This window comes from Meleagris gallopavo, chromosome 6, assembly GCF_000146605.3.
Source record: "Meleagris gallopavo isolate NT-WF06-2002-E0010 breed Aviagen turkey brand Nicholas breeding stock chromosome 6, Turkey_5.1, whole genome shotgun sequence".
Classification (NCBI taxonomy): Eukaryota; Metazoa; Chordata; class Aves; order Galliformes; family Phasianidae; genus Meleagris; species Meleagris gallopavo.
In genome coordinates, this window is record NC_015016.2 from 25,125,250 (window position 1) to 25,152,475 (window position 27,226).

Consider the following 27,226-nt stretch of genomic DNA (forward strand, 5'->3'; position numbering starts at 1 on the left):
AGAGATGTTTGGGCTGTGGAAAATGTGGAAGTCTTATAACTCTGATGACTACAAACTGTGGAGATTACAGGTGTAGAAAAGTGCATTCATGGGGACAGCTGAATAGATGATATTTTTAATAGCTTTTTTTTTTGCCTTATTTCCTGAATCTAATACACTTAAAAGGTATGTTGTGAAATGCTGAATCGTGTGTGTTTGCATGGTGTGAACTGTGAATATAGCTAGACAGGCAATCCCTTTCCCATCTCTTTTTAACTTGGTAAAAAATCAGGAGGTATCTTTTTATGTTATCTACAAATAACAAATCTTCTTTATTAACTACTTCGTCAAGCAGAAAACTTCACATCTCCACACTGATATGTTTCCAATGGTAGTGTCTTTCAGACTACTAGAAAGAATGAGCCAACAATTCTTTTTCACTTCAGAGTACTTAACCTTTATTCAAAGTTCTTTTTTGCATTCATGCACAGATGGATGAAGATGTCTGGGTTTGGTTTTTCTTTTGTTTCTTTCTTCACTGCAAAACAGCTGTAGCACCAACAATAAGTTTATTTGTCGTCTTATTTTTCCTATGCATGTGTATTTTTCATTAAAAGGAAATAATTTTTGCTCGGCATTCAGAAGCATTGGAACAGAATACTAAATTGCAGTCTGCTTCTAGAAAGGGCATGAAAGTACTTGTTGTACTAAGTTTTCTTTAATCTTCCAAGTCCAGGTTGGATGGGGTCCTGGGCAGCCTGGTCTAGTATCAGGTATAGAGGTTGGCATCTCTCTCTGTGGCAGGGGGGTTGGAGCTTGGTCCCCTTGAGGTCCCTTCCAACCCAAGCCATTCTATGATTCTATGCTTCCATGTTTCTCAGATAAGTGGTTCATACTTCTAGAAGGGGGCCAAGGAACTAGAACTGGGCTCTCACTACAACATTCATTCCATGAATACAGCTGTCCCTTCCATCACTAGCTGCCTCTGCCTGTGTGTGCTGTTTCCCTAAAGTTGTGACTATTAGTATAATGTCAGTTCTAAACTGCTCTTCATAAACTAAAGCTGAATGCTGTCATGGAAGGTACTGAGAAATGTACCTACAGGCTCCAAAGCAATGGTTCCAAACAGAACTTCAGTGCCATCTGTGGCTCTGCCTAAATAGGAATAGGCCCCTGTACCCACTTTGAAACTGATGAAATCTGCATGGAAATGCAGAAAATGTTCACTAGGAAAGGTAAGTAAAGTGAGTGAAGATTTTAATCTCAATGCATTTGAATGTGTTTCCAGTGGTGACTGTGTTTAGCAACCATAGTTCTTTGCCTTTTGTCTATTAAGAGCTTTAGGAGTATATCGGAAGCATTCCAGCACTTCCAAATCAAATACGAGCTTTTCTTGTGATACTTTAATTTTCTGATTGTAGTGGCCATAATTTCCTAAAGAAGACGTTATGCCTGATAATGAGTAGACAGAAATGCAGACTTGTGCAGGTCAGTTATGCACTTAAATACTCTTGTTTAGGACTTGGATGCTTTCCTACAAAACTGAGACTGCTTTAATGGGGCACACTCTGAGGAAAGAAAAGTCCAAGACAACAGACCAGCAGAACAAAGCCTGCTACTTTCACACGCATAAAATAAACTGACTGCGAGTTCCAGCCACGTTCCTTAATCAAACCATGGGGCTGTGGTTTTATTACATGTAATGTTTTGGTGGAACAATTTGATTAGTAACTTTAACCAGACATGAATATAAGGCTTAAACCTATGGGATAATACAATTAGTTTTTGTGTTTTTTTTGTAAAGTGCCAGATGCTTCCATAGCATTGAAAGGCAATTATTTATTCTTCCTCTTGTTTAACCCTAGCAATTGTGCCTTCTACAAATTGTGTGACATTGTAGAAAGTTAATTTTTTTCTTTAGTTAAAATTTGCAATGCAACTTGCCACGATAAACTTTTGTTTTTAGTTTCAGTTATGCTTCTGTAAGTCTACACTCAGGGATAAATCATGTAGTCAGGTTTTCATTATAGTATGGAAGATTAATAAAATAAAAATTAAAATCCAACTACTTTAGAAAAAATATTAGATGAAATTTGCTGTTTGCTTATATTAGAAGTGTTTAAATGAGGAGCATTTATTACCTGTGTCCTTTGAGGTAGAAGCTGGAAGATTGGTTTAAAATTGTTTCTCTGTTGCCAGGAGAAACTGCCGACATATGACAAAATCTAAGCATTTATATATACCAATAGAAACATTCACATATGAGACAAAAAAACCAATATTTCTTGATCTGTATTCCGCACCAGAAAAGTAATTAATGGTACAGTTGTCATCCCTGGAGGCTTTCAAGAAAGGTGAACATGTGGCACTGAGGGACATGGTTTAGTGTACATGGTGGTGATGACTGGACTAGATGATCTGAGAGGTCTTTTCCACTCTTAAAGATTCAGTGATTCTAAAGACTACAATTCTTTTTATGATATGTATGCATCCACCCACAGAAGAAAGAAAATAAATAAATTGGAAACCGTGTACAATATTATTTGTATAATTTTTTCTGGAAGAAGTGGGTCAACGATGATCTTTTTAAGAATGATTGTGGGGTTCTATTTTAACAGGAAAAAGAAAAAAAAAAAGAAACAATCCTTGGAAAACAATACTGTGGACAATACTCATATTCACTGCATGTATTCTTAAGATGTTCCTCCTCCTGTGCACAGAATTAGACATATCTTCTGGAAGGGGAGTGTGTAGGCTTTTATAGGATCTAGGGGTCTCAGTCACAGCACATAAACGTAGGAGTGCTGTGACAAGCCAGATATTTCAATTCTCAACTTCATTATGAGCAATTTCTAGGTAGTAAAAACAAGTATCTCATAAATACTGCTCTCTTCTGTATCCAGTTACGGAGTGTATGCTAAATCCTTCTAGAAAATATAGAGTAGGATTTAGTAAGTCAGTGTTGTTTCTCACTTCACTATAGATACAAAATTTACAATTAATATTGCATATACAAATGATTCTGTTCTACTTCTTTTCTTCTTCCTCTCAGCTTGAAATCAGAGTAATTTTAAATATCACACCTGTCAAACAGAATACATTATATTACTCCTAAGACACGTTAAAACAGTTAAGCTTTTATATTGTTTTTTAAAAATATCCCAGTATAGTTGTAATTTTATTAACATTAGGATCTGGCAGAGGGGACTAAAGAACAGGAAATAATCTATACTTTATAGCTTTGAGTGTCAAGATAATAATGTATATTATTCAATATCCCCATTGCTGATATGACTTTTTCAGGAATAGCAAATTAGAAAATTAAAAATGTCCCCTCATTTTAATATATTTTATTGATGTGAAACTTGATCATGTTTAATCAGTTTTCTGGAATGGAAAGAAGAAAGATAAAAAGCTACTGCTTGAAGATAAGCAAAGAAGAGCAAGTAAGCTATTTAGTGTAGCAATACTTTGTCTCTTTAATGGTTTTCTGCTGTTTGCACAACTTCATTTGGAGAGCATTAATGGAATAGCAGTGTGAAATATATGTCTGGTGAGACTTTGTAAGTATTGTATTGTGATTTTTAAAGAGTTTTTTTTGTTGTTAATTCTGAGAGCTTGTTCAGTGTAGACAATTTACATTTGACTTTGTACTTAGATATGCCTTATTTGATATGGGTTCTTTCAAATAAAAAATAGAAAAGATGCCAAAGCTTATAATAAAGGAGGGTTTAGAAATGAAGCTTTAATCTTTTTCAGACAGCTTAGAGTCCTGGCTTTTTCCAGCACTGAATACCAAGTGATTCCTTCTGATTTCAAGGTTTAAGAATACCATGACTCTTATTTCTCTGACATGAGGTTTTTAAAGTTTTGTATAACAGCCCTTGAGTCTCCTTACCTAATCTGCTGCACCAGGTTATTTAATTTTTCCCGTTACTCCTGACATATCTTCCCATCACATTTCCATTCCTCCATCTTTCTCTTGGCCACTCAATTTTGTCCCCACAGGATGAGGCCAGATTCAGATAAGCAGTGCCGATGCCTGTCATGTCTTCATCATAGGAGCACAGGCTCACATCTTCCTGTGTGGGAGAGTAGAGAAGATGGAGAAATAAGGTTAATTTCCCTGCAGCACTTTTCCCTAGCAGCGTCACAGAAGGCTAATGCACACTATGTATCCCTGATAAGAGGGAAGAGATGTTCTCATTCACAAAACTTTGCCCAGCTTTGTTACAGGAGGCATCATATAACACAGTGGTAGGCAGGGTTTATTTTTTCAGCCTGTGATAAATTTGGACTTAAACATTTCATCCGCACCCTTGCAGTTCTCTTCCACTGAGCGTATTTCCTGTAACAAGAAGACCTGTTTGTACTTTGTCAGTAGGGAAATTGCATGAGAGTCAGACATACCTCACTCCTGGGCTTGAATTACGCTGTTATCCTGCTGTCTGATGTGAAGAGCTTTCAAGTAGACTGTTTGCCATTAGAGCATCTCCATGTGAATTATTTACTATTGACAGAGGTAACCAGTAGGGAGTATTTCCATAGGGTATGGATTTATAATTATGCTGTTCTTTTAGGGATTAAAGCTTTTTTGATGGCTCAGAGAGAGGGTTATTTTTTGTTTGTTTTGAAATCATAGGAAGTGCATTGGGAATCTGACCTATCACGTTGTTTCTGGCTCAGGAGAGGGAATATGGAATGAATAATAAGAATAATAAAAATAAAGAAAATAATTATTTTCTCAAAAAACACTTTAATCTGATTCCATGGAAAAATATCCAAAGCAGAAATTTCTGCTTTATTTTAAAAGTTCACCTTGGAGACTGATACTCCTGCAGTAGGCAGGCAGAATGACCTGTTCAGGCTCTTCCTGAGGGCTTTTGTTAGAGATCAGCCAGATTCAATCAGGAGTCAATGAGCAGTAGCTTTAAGGTATGGCAAGAATAATGTCAGTATGTACATTCCTGTATTTACCATGGATTTACCATGATATTTATATTACATGGGATGTTTGTACATGTGCTGGACTAGGAGTGGGGTGACTGCTATCCTGTGAAGAGCATGGCTCTGTGATGTCCATGTGCTGTGACGTTTGTGGGACCTGGACATGAGCTAAGGATAGCACTGAGGCTGAGGTTTGTTCAGCTGAGGAGCACTGGCGTGGCAATGGTGTTCAGCTTCTCAACTGGAGAAGTCCTGCGTTTGGCTGCATATGATCAGAGATTTATTCTTCTAGAGTGTAAATCAATGTGCATATGTCTGTCCTGCATAAAACTTTCTTGAAAAGTTTTAGCTGAAACCATGGGATTTAGCATCTAAATGAAGACTATGTATAGGGAAAGAGATTATATGTAGTGGCTATAATTGGAAAATTTAAAATATTCAATTCCTTATACACTTTATCTCCTCATAAATTTATTTCTCCTGTAAGTATAATACATTTAAAGTATAGTATTTCTATATTCATTTGACAAATTATGACAATGTAATAAAGTTCATAACAACCCTAGAAAGACAGCCTGAGAATAAGAATACCCTCCAGCACAAGGTAGGTGTGCTTCTTTGAACACCCAGTCTGAAAATGGTTGACTTCCAATAATGAAAATTTAGCTATTCTCTGAAAAAAATGTGTACATCTTCTCCAAATTCAAGATTATTTCCCACCCAAAATAGCAAAGATTAAGGAGTACAAATGAGGTTTTGGAATTAGACAATCATAATTATCCTTGGTTTTTTTTTTTTTTTTTAAGCCAGTATGACTGTCACAAAACAAAGCATGGCAGGAATTTCATAAAACCACAGTCCAGAAAATGTAAATTGGACTCAGCAGGAGGGCAGTGGGCCAGAAATATATTGCATTAACTTACACACAAGTTGCTAGTGATTGTGTTAAACTACTCCCTGTCTCTAGTCGCGCAGTGAAGGGGCTATAACGCAGACACCATTGGAGCAGCCTGGTGGGAGCAATGAGCTGTGATGGGTGAGGCACCATGTGTGGTTCAGATGAAGCGACTGCTGAACCAGAAGAAAACCCACCATGGTTAACCTGGCTGTTAGCCTGTGTTTTTCCCAGGCTTCCTAGTGTGGTTATGAAAAACATCAAGTTGAAATGTCAGAAAAAATTCTTCAAATATTGAGAGAAACTTACTCTTCAAAGTGACACAAAATAATGGAGTTGCTCTATCTTTGTATAAATAGATAAAACATGTATCATCAAACTTTTCAGTAGATTTTTAGTACATCCATATTTAATATTGCAATTATTTTATAATGGTTTTCACAGTGATCTGACTGACAATATCATATGAAATGTGTGGTTTTGTTTGAATACTTAGATAAATCTGAAAGCTGTCCTCCTATGATGATGTTTCAGTGCAGAAGGAAACGAGGCAACTGAATTATAAATGCTCCACATTCATTTACAATGCAAATGCTAATAGAACAAGAAACGCAAGAAATGTTAAAAAAATATATTCCATTTTTTCTGTTTTTCTCTTCAGCATCTGGTCATGTGCCTTAGCAAATGTATTTGAAATAAGCAACAGCCATCTCTTGTACTTCCTCTTCCAGAATGAAAATCCCACAGGGACAATGAAAAATTATTAATCAAAACAAACCTACGAACTAAGGAAATAATATCAAGATTGGCACAAACAATAACAATAACAATATCCTGATAAAGATATGGCTGATTTTAAGCTCAAGCTTTTATGGGGACTACACAGTTGAGACACTGAAGGTATGTGTTTTTTTTTTCCCCAGCATAAATTAATATCAATTGTGTCAGTCTGTAGAATTGCAAAAAAATGCATAAGCTGAATTAAAATATAACATTCAAAATAGCTACAGTTACATGACTGCAAGACTCTGTGCGCAGAAGAAAAAAATCACAGAACAGAAGATCAGAACTGTTCAATCCTGGTTTGTAGCAACCATTGAATTTTTGAGAGCTCCCTAAGGCATGCTAGAGTGTCTAGAGACTTGGCTAGAAAGGTCATAGGACCTCTGCTTTGGAAGCACTCTGGGTGTGTGTAGGTGAGTCAGGTCCTGGGCTGGCGGAATGAGCAGAAGGAATCCAACAATATGATCTTGGCATATAAGATTTGAATGATCTGCACTTCTGACTAAGCTAACACTGGGTGAGCAAAATGAGGAGTACATTATATATCTGTATCAAATACAACAGTCCCAGGATCTTGGCATGCCTTTTACATGTGAATATATCAGTCTAGGGATTGGGTAGATTTTCTGCAGTTCAGAGACAATTCTCATTTGAGTTGATTATTGGTGATCTGATTGCAAGATCACTGACACTACCTTCCCCGCAGACATAAAGAATTAATTCTGTAGAGGGTTTTTACTAGTAAAGCAGCCTGCCACTGTTAAGCACAGCTTTTTTCTGTCTCAAATGCTAGAAAAAGGAAAACACTACAAGGGAGTATTGCCTCTGTGTTTGTGAGTGTGTGTGTATATGTGTGTAAATTCAGAATACCTTGATGTAGAAAGCCCTTGATGTTCCCACAGACTGCCTCAGAAAAAACTGCAATCCAATACTCCAGCCTGGAAATCACGGCCAGAAGGTTGTACAGCACTTTCTCAAAGATGAAACAGCCCAGGTATTTGGACAAATTAATAGAGGTAGTTATGGCTGTGTTTGATGAAGATTAGAATATTACAGTTCTTCCAAAATGCTTCTTCAGTGACCTGGGGACAGTTACCAGGGATCTGCTTAGGTACTAATCTGGATGCTGGACAGCTTGTCCATTCCACAACTACTAGGTAGGTACAGACAATAGTGCTCAGGGCTTTGTGACTGGAGCATTAATGGGGCATAGAAAGCAACTTTATTTTTGAATATAATTGGCTTGATGGGATTAGTTTTAGACTCCATAGATGCAGCTGAGCTGGGCATGTTAATTCATCACAGTTGCATGTGCAGATAGAAGTTCTGAGATACTTGCTGGTTTGAGTCCTGAAAGCAGTACAACAGTGTCAGCTATAAGTAATACAGCAGGTAATATGCAGGCAACGTTGTCTTCAATACTCATGCTAATCTATTACAAGTTTGCTTTGGTATCACAACGTTACCGTTCATGTGCAAGCAGTGAAGCTCATCAGTTTTTCTGCATTTAGGCAGAAATTTTAGCTGTACTTAGGAAGAGGAAGAACAGATGCCAGGTACAAAATGTCAACTAAAGGAAAAATTTATGGATTTTGTTGAGGCAGAAAAACCCAGAAGAGAAAAATCCATAGTTTGTTTAGGTTCAGAAGATCACAAACAAACAAACAAACAAAAAAAACCCGAAACAATGAGGACCAAAGCACAGTTTCATGCTCCGAAAATGCTGGGAACAGACAATTGGGAGGGACAGAGAATTTTGAAATACTGCAAATATTTTTCATCCTTATAATAATAGAGAAAGAATGGACTGTCTTTAAGATATAACACACCGTGTTCATTCAGCCATCTGCTCACAGGCAGGACTAGCCTGGAATATGCTAGGAGGTAAAAACTCTGCAGTCAGACGTCCTCCAACTCTGGCAATGGGGGAGATGTGAGTGACCAGGTTAGTAGAAACTTACATTCTGTCCCTTTATAATTATAACAATAATAAAATCTTTCTACTGTTCTCAGAATCCAGGTAAGCTATGAATGAGAAGACCACAGTGATATCAACACAGACGTTTTCTGAACACCTTTATTTTATTCTTGCTTAAATTATATTGTCTGATTTGTGAAGCTCAAAGTGAAGTAAGTCACAACTAAGTACATGCATACCTGTCACCCACATACACTGAAGTTGTTACTTACAGCTGATCAAGAAATCTTATTCCTATAAATCAAGTATTATGATAAAATTTTAGAGTATATAAAATAATATCCAATACCTTTGCCTAATTTTTATGCAGTTCAAGAAGAGATTAAGAAGGAAGAAGTGAGGTATGAGGAAGGATGAAGCATAGAAGAATAAGACAGTAATACAAATTAGCCTGATCTTGTTCACAAGAGAAGAGCCATCCTATTTCAGTAGATTTTTCAAGTGAATAAATATATATTTATGATATATGTTAAAAATCATTTATCTCTTCACAGAATTCAGTAACATCTTGTGAGAATCACGCTTCTGTTAGGGAATTTTGACTCTTAGAATAGTGAAGGCAGAAGCAGATGAGCCTGACGGCTTCCAGGCTGCCTATGAGATCCGGTGGGAGCAGAGGAGGAAATCTCAGGATCATATGCTAAGGCTATAAGTTCAAGAGCTCTCAGTACATCTCTTTCTTAACCCATCAGTATAATAAGCTTTGTCTTTTTCATAGGAATATTTTTGAAAGCGCTTCTAATCTATACTTGCATATAGATGCTAGATGATGGTGTATTAAATCTTCAAGCAGAACTGAGCACAAAAGCATGCTGAAATGAAGCATGAAAATATTGCTTTACTAAAGCCACACATACAAAATTTATTCACCAAGCTGCTGGAAAACCTCAATTTCTTTCGTTTTTTAGCAATAGAAATCATATATAAGTAAAACACAGATATTTTTCTATGACAAAGAGTACTTGATAAAGTACTAGATCTTAAAAAGGATCCAAATTCTGTCTAGAACTGTTCATCAGTTATGCAATGAATTTTGACTAAAAACGAGTTATAGTTCTCATCTGATACATCTATTTGGAAAAAAAAAGAATACGAAATCCACATTGCTACTTGAGTCACCTGGAACTTAGGAGTGTTATGCATGACTTCTGATGATAACAGATACTACGCACCATATTTGACTCTGCTGTATTTGACCATATTTGGAAAGCTGTTTCTAAAATCTATTTTGTCACTTTCAGCACAAAGAATTGCTCTAAACACTGGTGTGAAATGGCTGAGATGACACTATGCTACAGATGAGATTTCCAGCATTACAAGTGCTGAATAAAATGTATCTGGAATGTCTCTGCTTTCTGAATCTGTAACGTTTTCCTTAGTAATTCCAATGCAGAGATGTGGGTTTTTTTTTGGTTTTTTTTTTTTTTTTTATTTTTTTTTTTTTTTAGGTTAAAATTAGGGTCCTACGTAACCTTCCCCCTTAAATTTTTACTAAAGGTAAGGTAAAAAAAAGGTTTAACCTAAGAATTTCCTTCCTAGAACCTTGGTCTTTCTTAATTTTTTTGTTATGTTTGGTCTATTTTGGTTGTCTTTATAAATGGCAGACCTCCCTAATTTCAGAGAAAAAGTTCAAGATTCTCAGACTGCTCTATTTTTGATGTTGCATTTGGTGCACTTTGTTTTAGGAACAGACAACAATCAGCTTGACTTCCATGATATCTTGAATACTACAGACAGTACTTTGATGGTGAGCTTCTGCAGACACATAGTTCCTTGCTGGAGACAGAATTTTTAATTTTAAGTATTTTTAAAATTACAGGATGTCAGCAAAATCTGTGGAGCTGGGCTGCTTCTCAGATGTTGGCTCTACAAGAATGCTTTAACTCTCAGTTCCTAATTGAATGCAGAAGATTTTAGGACGTGGAAAAAGACACACAAGCATAATTTGTTTCTGTTCTTCCACTGATGGATGCAATTCATCTTTTGCATCATGGAATTTGTATTAGATATTCTTTCCTTGGTCCTGCTTCCTTCTCTTCTTCATGTGAGATATTTTGCTTTGTAGATGTATGTTTACTGGCGCAATTTTTATTCGCAAATTGCTGCAGTGTTGTACATTAAAGGCACTTTCTATTAAAAATTTTTTGCAGCTTTACATAAGGTTGTAAAGCCTGAGAAGGTTGTTTCTTTTCCCAAGGTCACAGTTTCAAATTCAGTTGTCACTTGCAATTATTATGCAAGGCAAAGATCTAATGAGATAGTGCTTATCATTTGATTTCATACCTGTTCCACAAGCTTTCAGCAAAGGAAACTTATATTTATTTCATTGCTCACTCAGATCTTTACTGTAGAGGATAAAGATGAATAAATATAAAGATGAAGAGATCTTTGAGTTCTTTCTTTCAGTTTCCTGCAAGAAAGGATACCAAAAAGGTTTGTAGCACTGCATGTACATCACTGTTTCCTATGCCCAGTGCTTATGAGAATTTTAAAAAGAATTTTAAAAAGAAAGCTTAAAAGGAAAGATCCTTTAAATAAATGCAAACTTCCTTGCCCAAGGACTGGAGAAAAGCAGGAGGAAATCTATGAAGAGGGAACTGGGCTGTCTTCTTGTGGAAGTGCACTATAGCCAGTGCATTGTTTTTCCAAAAAGGTCTGTTTCTTAAATGGAAAGCGGTTTTGTTTCAGTAATCTAACATAGTGTCCAAAGAAGCTCAGGGAAAATGTCTTCATTTTTAGATATTAATCTCTCTCTTCCTTTCTCTCCTTCCTCTTTTTTCTTTACCATCGATGAATCATCTGCATTATTTCAGTTTTTTTTTGGTATTGCCTGAAATATTTTCCTATGAATTTTCTGTATTGTTTGGTTTGTTGTTCATGTACAGAGATAAAAAAGAGACCGTGCTCAGAATCAAGTCTCAGACATAGTAAAAGATTGTTATAAAAGTACTTCTAGTATATGTTAAAAGAATTACCTTTTGTGAAAAAGTGTTGAGATTTATCACATGCTTTTCATGCTTTCCTAAAATAGATAACTTTTTACTCCTTATTTTGCTTTTATGCATTCGTTCTTTCCCTTCTTATGTGAAATACCTCATATGTAACCCATCACATATCAATCTTTTTTTTCAGAAAATTTCTCAGAGTTGTTGACATCATTTTAAACTCAGTTTTTTATTGAGAGAGTTTTCCATTTTTGTCATCTATTAATTTTTGCCAATGTATTCTCTGTATTATTTTTCACTACAATAAAAATATTGAAGAATTTAAAATGTAGGACATATGACAGAATCCATTCAGTCTCCTTTCAGTAGAAAACAGATTTTGAACTATTCTGTTCTCAACCTTCTGTAGAGCAGTTTTATCTAGAATTTATTTCTCTAGTTTTTTTATGAAAAAGTCATGTTGGTCTCTGTCAAAAGCCATACCATGTCACATTTCAGCTTCCCACTCATGTACTTAGCCAATTAATTTGTCAAAGAATGGAACTGTATTGCGTGAGTACAATTTGTTTTTGACAAATACATATTAAATGGTACTTAGCACCTTTTTGATGCTAATGAACTGAGATTATTTAATAATTTATTCCATCGTTCCTTGGGGTACTGAGGCTTGTTTGAATAGTCTTTAATTCCTTATCTATGCCTTTTTTCTCCTTCAGAATGATTTTCTCTTTGCGTTTTTCCAGACCTCTAGGATCTCACTATCTTCTCAGAAATACATGCATAGATTTGAGATTGCTCTGGCTACTTCTGTAAGTACCTTGAGGAGCATTTTGGCATGCACTGTTGACTTTGACATATCTAATGCCTAAACAGTCTTCCATACATCTTGTTTATCTCGCTTCCCCTTGTTACTAATTACACAATAATTCTGGTGTGATTTACTAAGTGCATGTACGAGTAGGTGTTGCAGTAATGACTCTCCATAAAGTCCAAGTGTTCATAGAAATCCGCATCTATAGCCATGATAGCAAGCTCTAGGTTAGATCCACATTCTACCTTTCTTCACTGTCCAGGGAAGAGACATACCAAGCTGATATCTATAAGTACCTTCATTACAAATCCTGGTTTCATGAATTGCTCTCACTTTTGTGCAATTGTGGTTGTTCTCATGCCTCCATTCATGTCTTGAAATAACAGGCTTGTGGTTAATATATTCACCCAGGGAAAGTTCAGTCCCCTTTTAGAATTCAAATCCAAACCGCCTGTTCTCTTAGAAGACTGAGGCTTCAGTTTTCCCTTGGCAAAATTTATCTAATATTGGCACCTAGAGATGAAGTCCCAGTTTCTATGCTGTCCCCTGAACTGTGACCCCCACCACTTCTCTAGTGTCAGGTCCAGGATAGGAAAGCAATGGCAGTGCCCAAAAGAGAGTCAGAAGCTAGGACAGGACAGAGGGGAACCTTGTGGCTCTAGAGGTATGTATGATCAGCTAGGGTTAAGCATGGTCTTAGCACAAAGGATTGTTCCTGCTTCTTCTAAATACAGAACTGATAAACTTTAGGAAAGAATCCTGTGGTAGCAAATTTAATGAAAAATTGCCATTTTGCAAAGATGTGTTAAATTGAAGAATAATCTTTAAATAACCTGTAACCAGTGGTGTCCCCCAGGGGTCTGTGCTGGGTCCGGTCTTGTTCAACATCTTCATCAATGACCTTGGTGAGGGGATAGTGGCCGCCCTCAGGAAGTTTGCTGATGATACTGATGATGCTGATGAAGTTGGGAGGATTGGCTGACACGCCTGAAGGCTGTGCTGCCATTCAGCGAGACCTGGACAGGCTGGAGAGCTGGGCAGTAAGAAACCGGATGAGGTTCAACAAAAGCAAGTGTAGGGTCTTACACCTAGGGAGGAATAATTGCATGCACCAATACAGGCTGGGGGATGAGCTGCTGGAGAGGAGATCTGCAGAGAGGAACCTGGGCGTCCTGGTGGACGACAGGTTGGCCATGAGCCAGCAGTGTGCCCTCATGGCCAAAAAGTCCAATGGCATTCTGGGGTGCATTAAAAAAAGCGTGTCCAGCAGGTCGAGGGAGGTGATCCTCCCCCTCTACTCTGCCCTGGTAAGGCCTCATCTGGAGTACTGTGTCCAGTTCTGGGCTTCCCAGTACAAAAAAGACAGGGATCTCTTGGAAAGAGTCCAGCGGAGGGCCACTAAGATGGTGAAGGGCCTCGAAGAAAGGCTAAGTGAATTGGGTCTGTTTAGCCTTGAGAAAAGAAGACTGAGAGGGGACCTGATCCAGGTTTATAAATATCTGAGGTGTGGCAGCCATAGCGGTGAGGCCAGTCACTTTTCAGTGGTACGTGGAGACAGGACGAGGGAAAACGGACATAAGCTACAGCATAGGAAGGATAGGATTTGCACAAATGTGCATAAGAACTTCTTTACAGTGAGGGTGACGGAGCACTGGAACAGGCTGCCCAGGGAGGTTGTGGAGTCTCCTTCTCTGGAGATATTCAAGTCTCGCCTGGACGCCTACCTGTGCGACCTGGTGTAGGGAACCTGCTTTGGCAGGGGGGTTGGTCTCGATGATCTCTAGAGGTCCCTTCCAACCCCTACAATTCTGTGATTCTGTGATTCTGTGATTCTGTGAAAACCGTTTGGTTGTCCAGTGGCAAGTACTCATTTTGTCATATTTGTCATGTCTTCCAGCATAAGAAATTTAACATTTACTGCAAGATACATTGGCTGCTAACAGAGGAAGACACGAAATTGTTTGAAAAGAATAACATTTTATGGAAAAAAAAAAATATGGTAAAGAATGCAGTGCTACTTTAATTGATAAAAAAAGAAAATAATCTTCTTGCAGAGAGAAAGTTAATACATGTAAAGCACGTCCCTGAAGCAGCTTAGCAGTTTGCTGTGCTTCTAAGCCTAGGCAAATTCTTCTAAGTACAGTGAACCTCCAGTGTAATTTCAAATGACAGGACAGTGCCAAGGAGGTAGTCATAGACAGAGCATAAGCTATACAGTCAGCTAGAGTCTCTCTCTCCTTCTTTAGTCTGGCATTGTGACTTGGTGACCTTTCATACAAATGTCTCTTGTCCTTGTAAAAGAAATTTGTGTTTATACTCAAGCTGAACTGTCAGCTGCTGCACCATGAAATGAAACATTTGACTTCAAGTTTGGATTAAATCTTATGATGTAGTTTCCATGTCAGAATTCTAGCTTATCTAGAAATAGAGGTAAAGAAAAATTGTTGTTCTTTAATTGAGCAGGCAGCACGAAAGGAAGAAAAATGAGGATTCAATAAAAACTATCAAAAACTTCTTTGCTTAGAAGGTGAGCCTCCTTTGCTTATTCACTTAATGATTATTCTAAATGTTTTAGCAAGTTAAAATACAAAACAAATATTCAGAAAGAGGTCCATAATCATTATGTTTGCAGAAGACAAGGAATGATTAATTCAGATCTAGAAGAGAGGGAAGTTAACCTGTTAGGTTCATGAAATCGTTTTTAAGGATTTTTATTTTCTAGAGAAAACAAGGGATATGGAATGGCATAGAAGTGGATGTTTCACTTAGAATAGGGGGTTGCAAAAAGCTGAGAAAGTGAAATTCCTTGCCGGCATTAGAGATCTCCTGGGCAGCAAATAGATTTTTTGCAGTGAGTGTCTTGAACAAGGGTGAGCTGCAATGAGTCCTTCAGAAACCTTTAGTCCCTGGGCTTCTTCATGCAAGACCATATCATGCACGCAGCATCAGCAGCAGCTGTGCAGAACAAAACACATCTACAAAGCAATAAAGATTGAGGGTGATCTAAAATGTTATATGCAAAGTCTGTGCAGTCATCTGTAGCCTCTCAACTTCACACAGGCATCACTTTTGAGACAATAGAACAGAAGAAGGTAATAAAAAAAAACCCTGACACCATCAACCTTTTGATAAGTTAAAAACATGGTATGCACACAGACGTGGGGGCAACATATATCTTGTTAATATAAATTTTCTATTTTTCCTGTTTTCAAACAATCAATTTCTCAACAGTTTCTCTGAGATACTGATGAGATTTCTTAAGGTATGAGTAAGGGAGGGAGTGATGAATAATAGGCTCATGAAAAAGTATTTTCTTTCTGCTTCATAGAAGATAGCATAAAAAAAGAGAGAAATTTTTTATTTTTGTAAACTTATAATAAGAATCTAGTCATGTTTTGCCTAGTTTGATAAATAGGCTTACAACATTTACATGTAACAGATACTACTCAACAGAATGAAAATTCAATTAATTATCCTATATAACACTCACAAGATTAATATTTGAAATTTAAAACTGCTAAGAGGTTTTATTGATAGAGTGTTTTCCTGCTTGTTTACTCTTTTGTAAGAACAAAACCAATAGAGACTTCAGCTACCAAACAATATTTCTTTTAACTCAGTTCTTCCTAAGAACAAGGATCCAAGCAGAGTCCTTGGCAAAAATAAATGAGCTGTCAGAAATGCAAGAGACCCTGTTTGTTTCTAGCTGCCCAATACTGTGCCTTCAAAGCAAAACTCATAGAGATGGCTCTGCTCTGTGTAGAAAATTTTCAGTCAATCAGGAATATGTACCAACACAAAAAAGCAGAGAAGGAGCAGTGTTACCGCTCCATGGACTGCTGTTTTGACTTCAACTTGTAGTCGTGACACCACACCTTATCACTGCTATGTTGCAATCCAAGGAACTGTCACCTTCAGTCTCGTGTTGGTTCAATAGGTCCAAAAAAATTTGCGTACAGTATTCTTCCTATTCCTGTGTGAGACCCACTTGGTGTGTTATTCCTATGTTTCCACTGTCATTTCCAATCTACTGAAGCAGATATTCAGCTCTGTCATGTGGTAACAAAATGTAATGGAATGATGGTAGGAAGGTTCATCCTCTACTGCCATATCACCAACATCTTAGTGAGAACTATTGGAGACAGATGCACGGTTGGCCTGGATGATCTTGTAGGTTTTTTCCAACCTTAGTGATTCTATGATTCTATGATCTGCCTCTGACATCACAGGTCAACATAATAAAACAGGAGGCATTACCTTTGGAGCAATCTTCGTATATACTTTGATCTATTAGAGACAGTGCCCTCATTGCTGTGTGCAAAAGGTAGAGATGATGTTACCAACATCTAGCAGTAAAGCTGCTCTACTTTTAGGGATACTCAAATCCAGAGCAGAAGAGGACAGATAAAAAAAATCCCAACAAAAACAAAGCAAGAAAAAAACAACCTACCAATGTAAGCTTTTTCCACTATCCTTTTCTAGTCAGAAAAAATAGCAGCTATATTTTGGAGAGTTAAAGTTCTGCATATTTATAAGTAGTCAGAAGCACATGGTTAGAATATTATCAATCCAGGAGCCATGTATATTCATCTAATTGAAGATCACCAGATTGCTTGAACAAGTTTCTGTTAACTAGAGTTGGTTCAACTACTACACCTGTACACCTGTTTGTTTTCTCTCCTACCACTAGATTATATGAAAACAGAACAATTTTTCAGATAGTCAGTAAGCTAGAAATTAGGAATTGAGCATCAACAAACCTCACTTGTTGCCAAATTTACTGTGTGCATTGGTAGCAGTAATGAAAAAAGATACTTAAGGCTTACATGCTCATAACACTTGCCCTCTACAGGGCCTAAACCACCCATCATCTGCGGTATGCTCAGCTGCAAATGAAAGATTAATGATTTCCTCAATAACATGAATAACTGCATATTTTTTCCCTTGTATTTTCAGCATAGCAATTAATCATCGTGTATAGCTTTCTATTTTTTTTTCTTCTTTTCTTTTTTACATGGTACCACAATTCTATTCAACTTGATTCTAGCGTAGTTATTTGGACATATCTACAGTGCATATCCTGACCATAAATAACAGGAACATCCCAGATATTTTTTATTATGTGTGGGGAGCAAAGGGGAAAAGCATATGCAGGAGAAAAACTGAGACATTATGAAGCTGAAACAGTACATGAGATTTGTAAAATTTGTATCTGATCTCTACATTTGAACAAAAGATTTTGATCCTGCGGAAGCTGAAAATTGTTGCCAGTACTACCAGAGCTTCATTAAAAAAAAAGTTATTGTAATATCTGATCCAACTATCTGAATTTATAGATGCATATTTAATTAGAGAAAGTTTCTTACTGAACGATATGGGTTTTCTCAGCAGAAAAGGAAGGAGCTGAAATACAGAGAAATAAAAAGCTGAGGCAGAAAGGGGAATAGAGGAATGAAATAATAGAACAGTAATGAATGACTCTAACAAAGATGAATTATGATCGCAGCTTTGACTCGTATCATAAAAAAAAAAGGTCTTTTCCCCAAGTTTTCTTCTATTGAAACTGATTCATCACCCTATTTCTATTTTTCCAGTCTCAGAATTTGTCTAAAGACTGCTTCAAAATATTTGGAGGAATCCCCTCTGGTGAGGTACTGAAACATGTATTTTTTTTTCTGGAAAGGGCTATTCTGCACTGCTGGCAGGCCTGCATTCTTTCCTCAGGCTTTGTTTTTCTGTTACAAGAACTCATTGGCCAGAAATTATCAAGTTTCTACAATAGGTAGCATAGTCTGACCTGCCTCTAGCTGCCAAGAAAGACATGTTCTCTGTGGAACTACTGCAGGTCCATTCCAAAGGGACAGGTAATATTTTAGAATTCTTGGAATCTTAGTATCATTTGAGTTGGAAGGAATCATTAAAGGCCATCTGGTCCAGCTCTCCTGCAATGAACAAGGACATCTCTGATCAGGTGCTCAGAGACCCATCCAGCCTGGCCTTGAGTGTCTCTAAGGATGGGGCATCCACCACCTCTCTTGGCAACCTATTCCTGTGTCTCACCACTCTTACAGAAGAACTTGTTCCTTATATGTAATTCAAATCTCCCCTCTTTTAGTATGAAATAATTTCCCCTTGTTCTATCAAAATAGACCCTGCTAAAGAGCCTTTTCACTTCCTTCCTACAGCCACCCTGTAGACACTGAAAGGCTGCTCCTAGGTCACCTCGCAGCCTTCTCTCCTCCAGGCTGAACAGCCCCAGCTCTCTCTGCCTGTCCGCATAAGGGAAGAGTTCCATTCCATGGATCATTTTTGTGGCCCTTCTCTGGATGTGCTCCAACAGGTCCACATCTCTCCTGTACTGAAGACTCCACATCTGGATGCAGTACTCCAGGTGAGACCTCACCAGTGCAGAGTAGAGAGGAAGGACCACCAACCTGCTGGCCACATTTCTTTGGATGTAACCCAGGATAGGGTTGGCTTTTTGGGCTGCGAAGGCACATTGCTGGCTTGCTTCCAGCTTGCCATCCTCAATTACCTCAAGTCTTTTTCTGCATCCCCCAGCTTGTACTGATAGTGGGGTTTGCCAAAACACAGCTGCAAGGCCTTGCACTTGACTTTGTTGAACCTCATGAGATTCACCTGGGCCCACTGCTCAAGCATGTCTAGGTCCCTCTGAATGGTATCCTGTCTCTTGAGTGTTTGACTGCACCACACAGCTCAGCACCATCTGCAGATTTTCTGAGGGTGCACTCAATTTCACTTTTGATGTAATTGATGAAGATATTTAAGAGCACTCATCCCAGTAGTGATCCATGAGAAACACCAGTCGTCACTGGTCTCCATCTGGACATCAAACGTTGACCACTTCCCTCTGTGTATGATTTTACAATCAGTTTCTTCTCCATTGAATAATTCACCCAATTTTTTACAACATCTTTGCGTCATACACATTCTCTAGGAACTTCCTAGCACATGTGATTCCCTTCTGGTGTAATACACTTATTATCGTTTCAATTAACTTTATCCTCCTACCATTATCCAATTAAATGCCTTTTTCCTCAGCTTCTTATACATATATTCTGAATCGGGGATGTTAGTTTTTAAAGCTCCTTTGTTGATGACTGGAGATTCTATCCTTTTACTGGTGCTTTCCATTTAGGCAATTTTCTCAATCTTCTTTAAGCCTCCTATTCCATGATCTCAACTTCAATTTGATTAATCACACCACTCCATTCCCACTTTCTTTTTTCAGTCTACCTTGCTAAAGGGTTATATGGTGCCTCCCATTCCCATTGTTCTTTTCAGAATCAGTCAAGCCTAGTTAATTTGTCACTGTATTCTCCTCATCTTTCTGTCTGACACCTGAAGATATTTCCTCTGGTCATCTCCACTTCACTGGTATTGACATTGTTCAAATTGTACTTCTTTAGCTCTGTTTGTTCTTCTTTAACTCCACTTTTATGATTTTATGATATTAAGATATTTTTTCCCCCGTTAGTGCATTAGTATTGCTCTAGTTTTCAATTTTCTCTTGCTCATGTCACTCCAAGTAAAGCTACCGTCAGTGCTGTGTTCATGTAGACACAGTGGGACAAGTAGAGGTATTAATATACAAATCAGTAAGTGGAAGTGTCTAGAAATCCAAATCTAAACTAGTGTATTTCACAGAAGGAAGTTTAGTTTCCCAGAATGACATTATCTGAAGAAAAGTTTTAGAATTCGGAGAATAAATGATTTAGAGAAATACGTTTAGTTTTCCCCTCCTCTGGATATGGGAAGATTTTTTCTTTGGAATAATCAGTATTTTTACTGGGCTTTATTTCTGAAGAAGGCAATAAAAGCTAGTGTTTTATAATGAGTGACAGACCAGTGATTTAGGCCAGGATTTCTGACATTATAGCCTAACACCTTTTCAGGAAGAAATTATAGTATACTAAGTGTATTCATTTCTGGCAAATGAATTACAGGGAGAATTGTGTGTTTTCTTTTAATCCTGCCAGTTTCTATGCTTTATGATAAAAAGCCCACGTCTATCTGCATAACAGTATAGGGCCTATTTTATTTTAAATGGTTCATTACAACTTACTGTAAGTAAAATGCATTTTCTGAGTTCTATGCCTCAATAGAAAACATGGGAGTCCATTCTTCCTGTGAATTCTATCGATATTAAGAAAAAAGTAGCTGACTTAAATACAGCATAGAGAGACTAATTTAAATTTTAAATTTGCTTACTAGAGAGAGAAATTTGTTTTGAAGGTACAGATTTATAATTTGGAACAAGCTTCTTTTGCAGATGAGGGACAAATATACGCTGACTCAAATTACATTAACTACTGTTTTAGCTCTATGTTATTGGTACCCTGGCATTTATTCTCATTGTTTCTGTCTAAACTTTTGTCTAGTGGAAGTGACTTTATGAAGAATATTTTATTCCCAATTTAGTATTTAATTTTTTTGCCTAACATCTATTTTACTTCCTTTCTTCTTTCCATGGTTATGGTACCTTTGTCAGCTCTTTTGAAACCATGTATTGTGAAGCACATAATTAAATAGACATATTTCTACGGCTCTTCTGAAGAGAACCCTGTTAACACACTCTTATTTTCCCTCTTTCTGTGTAGCTTCCTTTCTCTCTGCATTAACTCTGTCCACAGAGGTATATGAAAGTCATGGCAATTACTGTGTTTAAAAACTGTTACTTTATGCTGCCAAAGAAGTGCTGCATAAGAAAACAGCACATCCACATCACAGTAATTCTTTAATCTTGCTAGGGTCATTACAAGACTCTCCTATGAATTCTTGTCCATTCCAATTAAGGAATTCCAAATCTTTTTTTTGTGCGTGCTGTCTAAGCACTCTTTCTCATAGGCCAGGTGTCTTTGCTGCCTAGGGAAAGTTTGGTTAGTGATGTTTCGACTATCTTTAATGTGGCACAGCTGCAAGCTATGAAGTAAAACTTTAGCAGCGCCATTGTCAGCTTCCTTAATGAATTCTCAGTGTTTTTAATCCCCACACTGCTGATTTCTGGGTAGATAAAGTCAAACAATTTTGCTTATGCTTTTTTTATTTCCTGGTTATACTCACTGTTTTTAAAGTCATGGTATGGATATTTCTACACCTTAAAAATTCACTACATCAAGGTGATTGGCAGTCAACCATCGGAGGTAAATGACAGTTTAGTGGGAAAGGTAGTGGAGAAGTGCTTAGATCTAGTCTTGGCTGTGCAGTTAATTTCCTAAGTGTCTTTAAGAAATACAGGAAACTCTGACTCAGTTCTTTCAGTGTAAAATGGGGTTTTTATTGTTCCTGCTCATTTTGTATGCATACAAATACACACTCATGACTATGTCTATTAGTGTCTTTGTGAAGAGGCTAGTAAAGCTCTTGAATACTTACCACCCATGAATAAAAGTGGCCCAATAATATCATTCTGAGAATGTAGGCTCCTAGAATCTCCCAGTAATTAAGAAACTGAAGGCAGCAGTCCTGTCCATCTCAGACACCTATCAATAGATGGAATGAATCACTACGCTGAAGGTGCATGTATCTCTAGAGGGATGACAGAAGTGGCTGGCTTTGACTATGGTTCTTAACTCTAGAGGCTATGTTTTGTTGAGGTTCATAGTCCACATGGTAATCTCTATTCTGGCTGTAAATTAAATTGAGCCTGGTATATTCAGTATTGATTATAAACTGGGAAAAAACCCTGTAAGAATCCTTGAAATGCAAAATTTTCTATACTTGGAGAGAAAAAAAATCACCTTTAGACACTGAAGTTAAAAGAAAAAATAACTGAGCTGAAATTCATTTTTTTCACCTGTTTTTCATCTTTCACAGTTCTCATGCTTTCTGAGATGAGATGTGACAACATTCCAGAGAAACCTTGCCAAATATTGTATTAGCAGTAATGTTTAAATTCAGGATGATATAATTCCTAACTATCTGGCCAAATCTGTGAGACAAAAATCTGATCTCAAGAATGCATTACCATCTTTCTCCACTGAAGTTTGAGGTTCCTACAGCATTTCCAGGTACAAAAATCCCCAAGAGGTCTTCAGCAGCTGTGGAGACTTTTGTTAGCTTTTGTCTATTTTTTTGTAGTTCTACACAGAGTCAATGGGAATTCTTGTCTCGGGCACTACAACTCTGAGATAGCCTCTAATGAGCAGGTTTGAATGTAAAATGTGTATCAGTCACATTATACCTCTTTAAATACTTACCCCCGTGCAATAGATAACACAGAGAAACTGTAATTCCATGTCTGAATACCTCCCAAATCTTCTTGCACATATTTATTCAGGAAAAGCAGGGATAAAATTTCACAAACCAAATGTGGCACTGTATGGGAACTGCTGAATCACAGCCTGAACTTCTGATTGATCACCTGAGGCAAGTGATGAGTCAGCCACAGGAGCACAGGTGAAGGCAATTCACCTGTGCAGCCAGAAGGGGTGGAGCCTGGCTGCACCTCTCCTAGACCTATTTAAGAGCTGACTGCCAGTGGGGAAGGATCTCTTTTGGAGATTCCCTTCTGTGGAGTTTCATAGTGAGTCTGGGATATGGGTAAGCGTTCTATCTATTCTCTTTTTGGTATAATAACTGCTTAGCCAAACTCTCTGGTGTATTTCATAGTTATAACATCTGTACATTCATTGATTATACAGGCACATAGACACTTACCTTGCATTGATATTAGAGCAACTCCACAGTATTAGTAGGCATGTTTTACCTTTCTACTTATTTATATTTCACTCTGGAGAATTAAGCTAATGGCTAGGAGGATATTTTGATGAGGACAAGTGAAAATGGTTCTTTCTTCAAAATCTTGCACTGGATCTCAGCTCAGTCTCTGAACGTGCTTGGAAATCTGAATAAAGTACATTGTTACTAGGTAATTAGAAATAAAAAAAGATATGTGACTAACTTACATGGTCCCAAGTTGTGTCTACAGTTGTCTTACTACTTGTCAATCTAAACCTTTTTTCACTCCTTTAAACTAATTGTATAGAGATAAGGCTAAACCAGACAGTTATGTATTTTGAATTCTTTGCCATGAAATAACTGAAAAATGCATTCTGCCCTATGCACTGAAGTATTCTTTTCAGAAATTTGCTTGCTTAAGGTCATTCACTGCTTCCTGCACTAGATAAATAACAGGATCTGATAAGAAAAGATATTGTATGAAAAAATGATGTGGTAACACTCCTTTTCAAAACAGCTCTGCTGCAAAACTGCATTTATTTCTGAGTACTTTTTTCTGTGAAAATTATTGGTGAGAGATCTGAGAAAAGAAATGATAACAAGAACCAAAGGCACTGACTTCCTAGAGAAGGTGAAAGAATCATGCAATTACATGGTAGTTTGGCCAAGCAATTAGTGACTGCCAAATCTATGATGGCGGTCTGCCAATAACAGATGGGTAGAACACAGAGAAGTGACACAACTAAATAGGGTAGTGGAAATGAAGAAAAACTTCTATCTTTTGGGATGGGAAAATATTACGTGGGAGACTATTAACTCTGTTGAAATAGCTGCTGATAGTATAGTTTTTACTATCCACTCATTCTCAAGAAGACTGAGACCAGTGATACGTATGATGCAACACTCTGAAAGATCACCTGTGGAAATGTGGAACAGTTTCTGATGTTTTCATGACTGGGGTGAGCACCGGAGGTGCCAGGGCCCTTGCGCCATTGATAGTAGTATTGTCCCATTTGATTTGGGAATAAACTTTCTTTCCCAGCCTGATCTCCTGAATGGAAAGACACATTCAACTCCTGTTGGATGGTCAAAAGAGTGGTTTCGGTTTATTTTCTTACCCTGACTTTGCTGATCAGGCACAAGGCTGCCCAACAGATACCCCTAGACTGCTCTGGCTGCATAATGTAAACAATTTATTACCATTTGCCTGCTCTTTTCTCTACCCGTGCACCACTATTTCTCTGTCCCAGTCTTCTAGACACCTGCACCATACTACTGTTTCTCCCAGCATCCTAATTTTAAGACATTCATACGCAAATTTAATATTTGTTACCACTAACAAGGTAATTTTGGCTTTATGTAGTGTTATTGATATGATTACACAGGCACTGTTGGCTTTGCAAGCTTTTGCTAACCCAAAGGTTCCCAGCTCCCTTCTGATTTCTTGTGAAGTTTGGATGTTTTTCACATAACTGTCTCAGACATTCAAAGGTTGTTTAAATTCAGACCACTCTAGAGCAATTTTTGTAAATTTTGTCAGCATCTGTCACATCCAAGAACTTCTAATGTTGAGTTCATCAAGTTAGTTTTCACATCCTGTCCAGCTCAGCCTTGCTGAGGTCCAGTCCTGAAACCTTCCTGCCAGCCCACTGGAGGTGTTCTCTTCTGTCTTTTGTGTCACTTTTTTTTTCCACTTGGCTTACTTTCCTTCCATTCTGAAAAAATATCATTCCATAAATAGAAATAAGTTAAAGGTTTAAGTCAATAATACGGTCTTAACCTATGTCTGGCTGTAACTACTGGAAAAGAGAGAGTCAGAAATATGGAGAACCCTGCATGAGCTGTGACTGGTACCCTGCATGTAGTTCATCAGTTATCCTCAGACAACTGCTTCTAGCAGTCTTAAAACCTGAGCTAGGGCTTGATTCCTTGTCCCTGGAATGCTGGGCCTGCTCTCAGTCATAACTTCTCATTCCAGAGTCCCCACTTATTTTAAGAAGTAGTCCACGTTTAGGCAGAAGCATCTCCCAGCTTTTTGTTAAAGGGTTTGCACATATCATTCCTTTCCCTTGTAACGCTGTGCTACTTTATACAATTTTTATTAACATTGCAAAATGTCTTTTAAGTTTTAGTAATTTGTTTTACATAATAAACACAAAAACAGGCTTTCTCCTATTAAAATAGGAACTATTATATATGCATGTGTGTTTATCTGTTTGTATATGCGGCTTCTCACACCCTTTTCTATTCAACAACAAAGCTCTACCTTTGGGATATGTAGCCAACTGAGCAGATAGAAGATGGATTGTACTTTTACTACTAAGGTATCATTTGCCAGTTGGGTGTGTTCAACACACAGTGTAAGCTGAGGACACTTTTTTCACTTCATTGCAGAACTCAATTTTGAATAGGCTTTTTACAATAGAGCTGACTTCCAATTTACACAGTACTGATGTATTATCCTTATGATAAGATTCCAGTGAACTAGAAATAACTGTTATTACATTTCTGCTTTTCATCTCTCACATTATCTCCAATTCTTATCACTGCTGATAATAGCTGTTAAATATTTTCTGTCTTTTCAGTGTGATAAAGATTTTTGCCTCTTTTTGCTCTTGTTTCTTCTGGTTTTCTCACGCATCTCAATAATTGTAATATTTGAAAAATGTTGTAATGCTTTTTTATTTCTTGTTTTCTACATCCTTGTGTCTTATGCAGATAAATTTTATCTCTTGCTGCACATTACTGCCAGCTTTCTAATGTAGTCATTTATACTCATCTCCAGACAGATAGATGCATCAACTGAAAAGTGATTTACACTAATGAGGCCAGGTCACATATTTTGTTGTCAGGATTTGCTCTTTGCCTATCATCTGTCTCTGCCTTACCATATCTTACGCAAATTACCTACTTTACACAGTCACAGTTAAATTTTCAGGGTCTTTTTCTACTGCTTCCTTTGTCAGGCCACTTGTAGTTCTCCATTTTATTCAATAATATTTTATAAAAGATACTTGTATTTTTTTTTTTCCCCATCTCTTTCTGCTTGGTTGGTTATTCCAGTTTAATAGCGTGTTGTGAGAAGTAGTATATTCCTCACATAATTTTAGCTTTGATCTAATAAGTCCATCTCTCATAATCTCCTTTCATTACTCATTGTATTTTTTTGACATACTTCATAGATGACTATTTTTTTTTTTCTTCTGGGTACTTCTTGCCAACATAAAGTCATTTTAGGCCAGGGTTCCCAGATTGCTAACTTCTCCCTGCTTCTCCTGTTAAATTCCCTTAAATACACTTCAATCAAATTATTAATTCCAGTCATATGATACAACTGGGTGACAAGTAGCAGCTCCTTAAGTCATCTTGAGCTTTACTCAAATTTACTGAATACTCCTTATTGTAAATCTCTTGTCTTGAACTACCTAAAGCTGCCTACATCTGCACAGCCCATGCCTCTTTCCTTTGGTGTTTTTGCAATTTCTGTTAGTAATGCCAGGCACTGTTAAACTTAAATACCAGCTCTTACACTGAAGACAATCTTCACTGAGAAATTATTGCTAAAGAAAATATGACTGTATATTTTCTGTCTCCATAAAACATATGGAAATTGTTATTTTAACTTTTAGCATTTGCACTTAGCATTCAAATATTCGCAACAAAGACGACTCAAGTAGATGAGGATGAGCAAAGTAGGCTTTTCCTAAGCTCTCTTTTTTCTTTCACTAATATCCATCCATTCTTTTTTTTACCATAAAACTTATTTTAAATTCTAATAAACGGTTAGACTTGAAAGACACATATTCCAACATACTTTAGTAAATTCCTGTCTATGTGATCCTGCAGCATAATTTACCCAACTGAACTGCTGATTTGCTCATTTGTTTGGCAAAGCTTTCCTTTCCTTGTTATCTTTGTCTGTGTTAAGATTGTTCTTTGCACCCTAAAACTTTGTCATCCCTTTTCTTCTTGAATCCTGTCAGTACTTTCAACATTCTCAATATTTTTTTACTAATAATACAGTAAATGCTGTTCAGTTACTTCCAGATCTTGTGGAAACAAAATGCAGATTTCAGTAGTTAGCTCAAGTATATAGCTCAAGTTTATAGCAATATTTTTAATAATAAAATCTTTCTTGACACATTCAGTAAAATGCATGTTTTCCTGATTGCTTGCATGCATTTTCT

The 27,226-nt window shown here is 37.2% G+C and overlaps 1 protein-coding gene across 1 annotated transcript in view; it reads right to left on the bottom strand.

Moving 5' to 3' along the window:
- PLXDC2 (plexin domain containing 2) overlaps positions 1-19,493 on the bottom strand; it is a 106,176-nt gene extending 86,683 nt beyond the window's left edge. The window contains exon 1 of the mRNA XM_010712710.3: positions 19,371-19,493. Coding sequence (XP_010711012.1) covers positions 19,371-19,493 — 123 coding nt within the window. The remainder of the gene's footprint in view (positions 1-19,370) is intronic.
- Between the last annotated feature and the right edge of the window lie 7,733 nt (positions 19,494-27,226).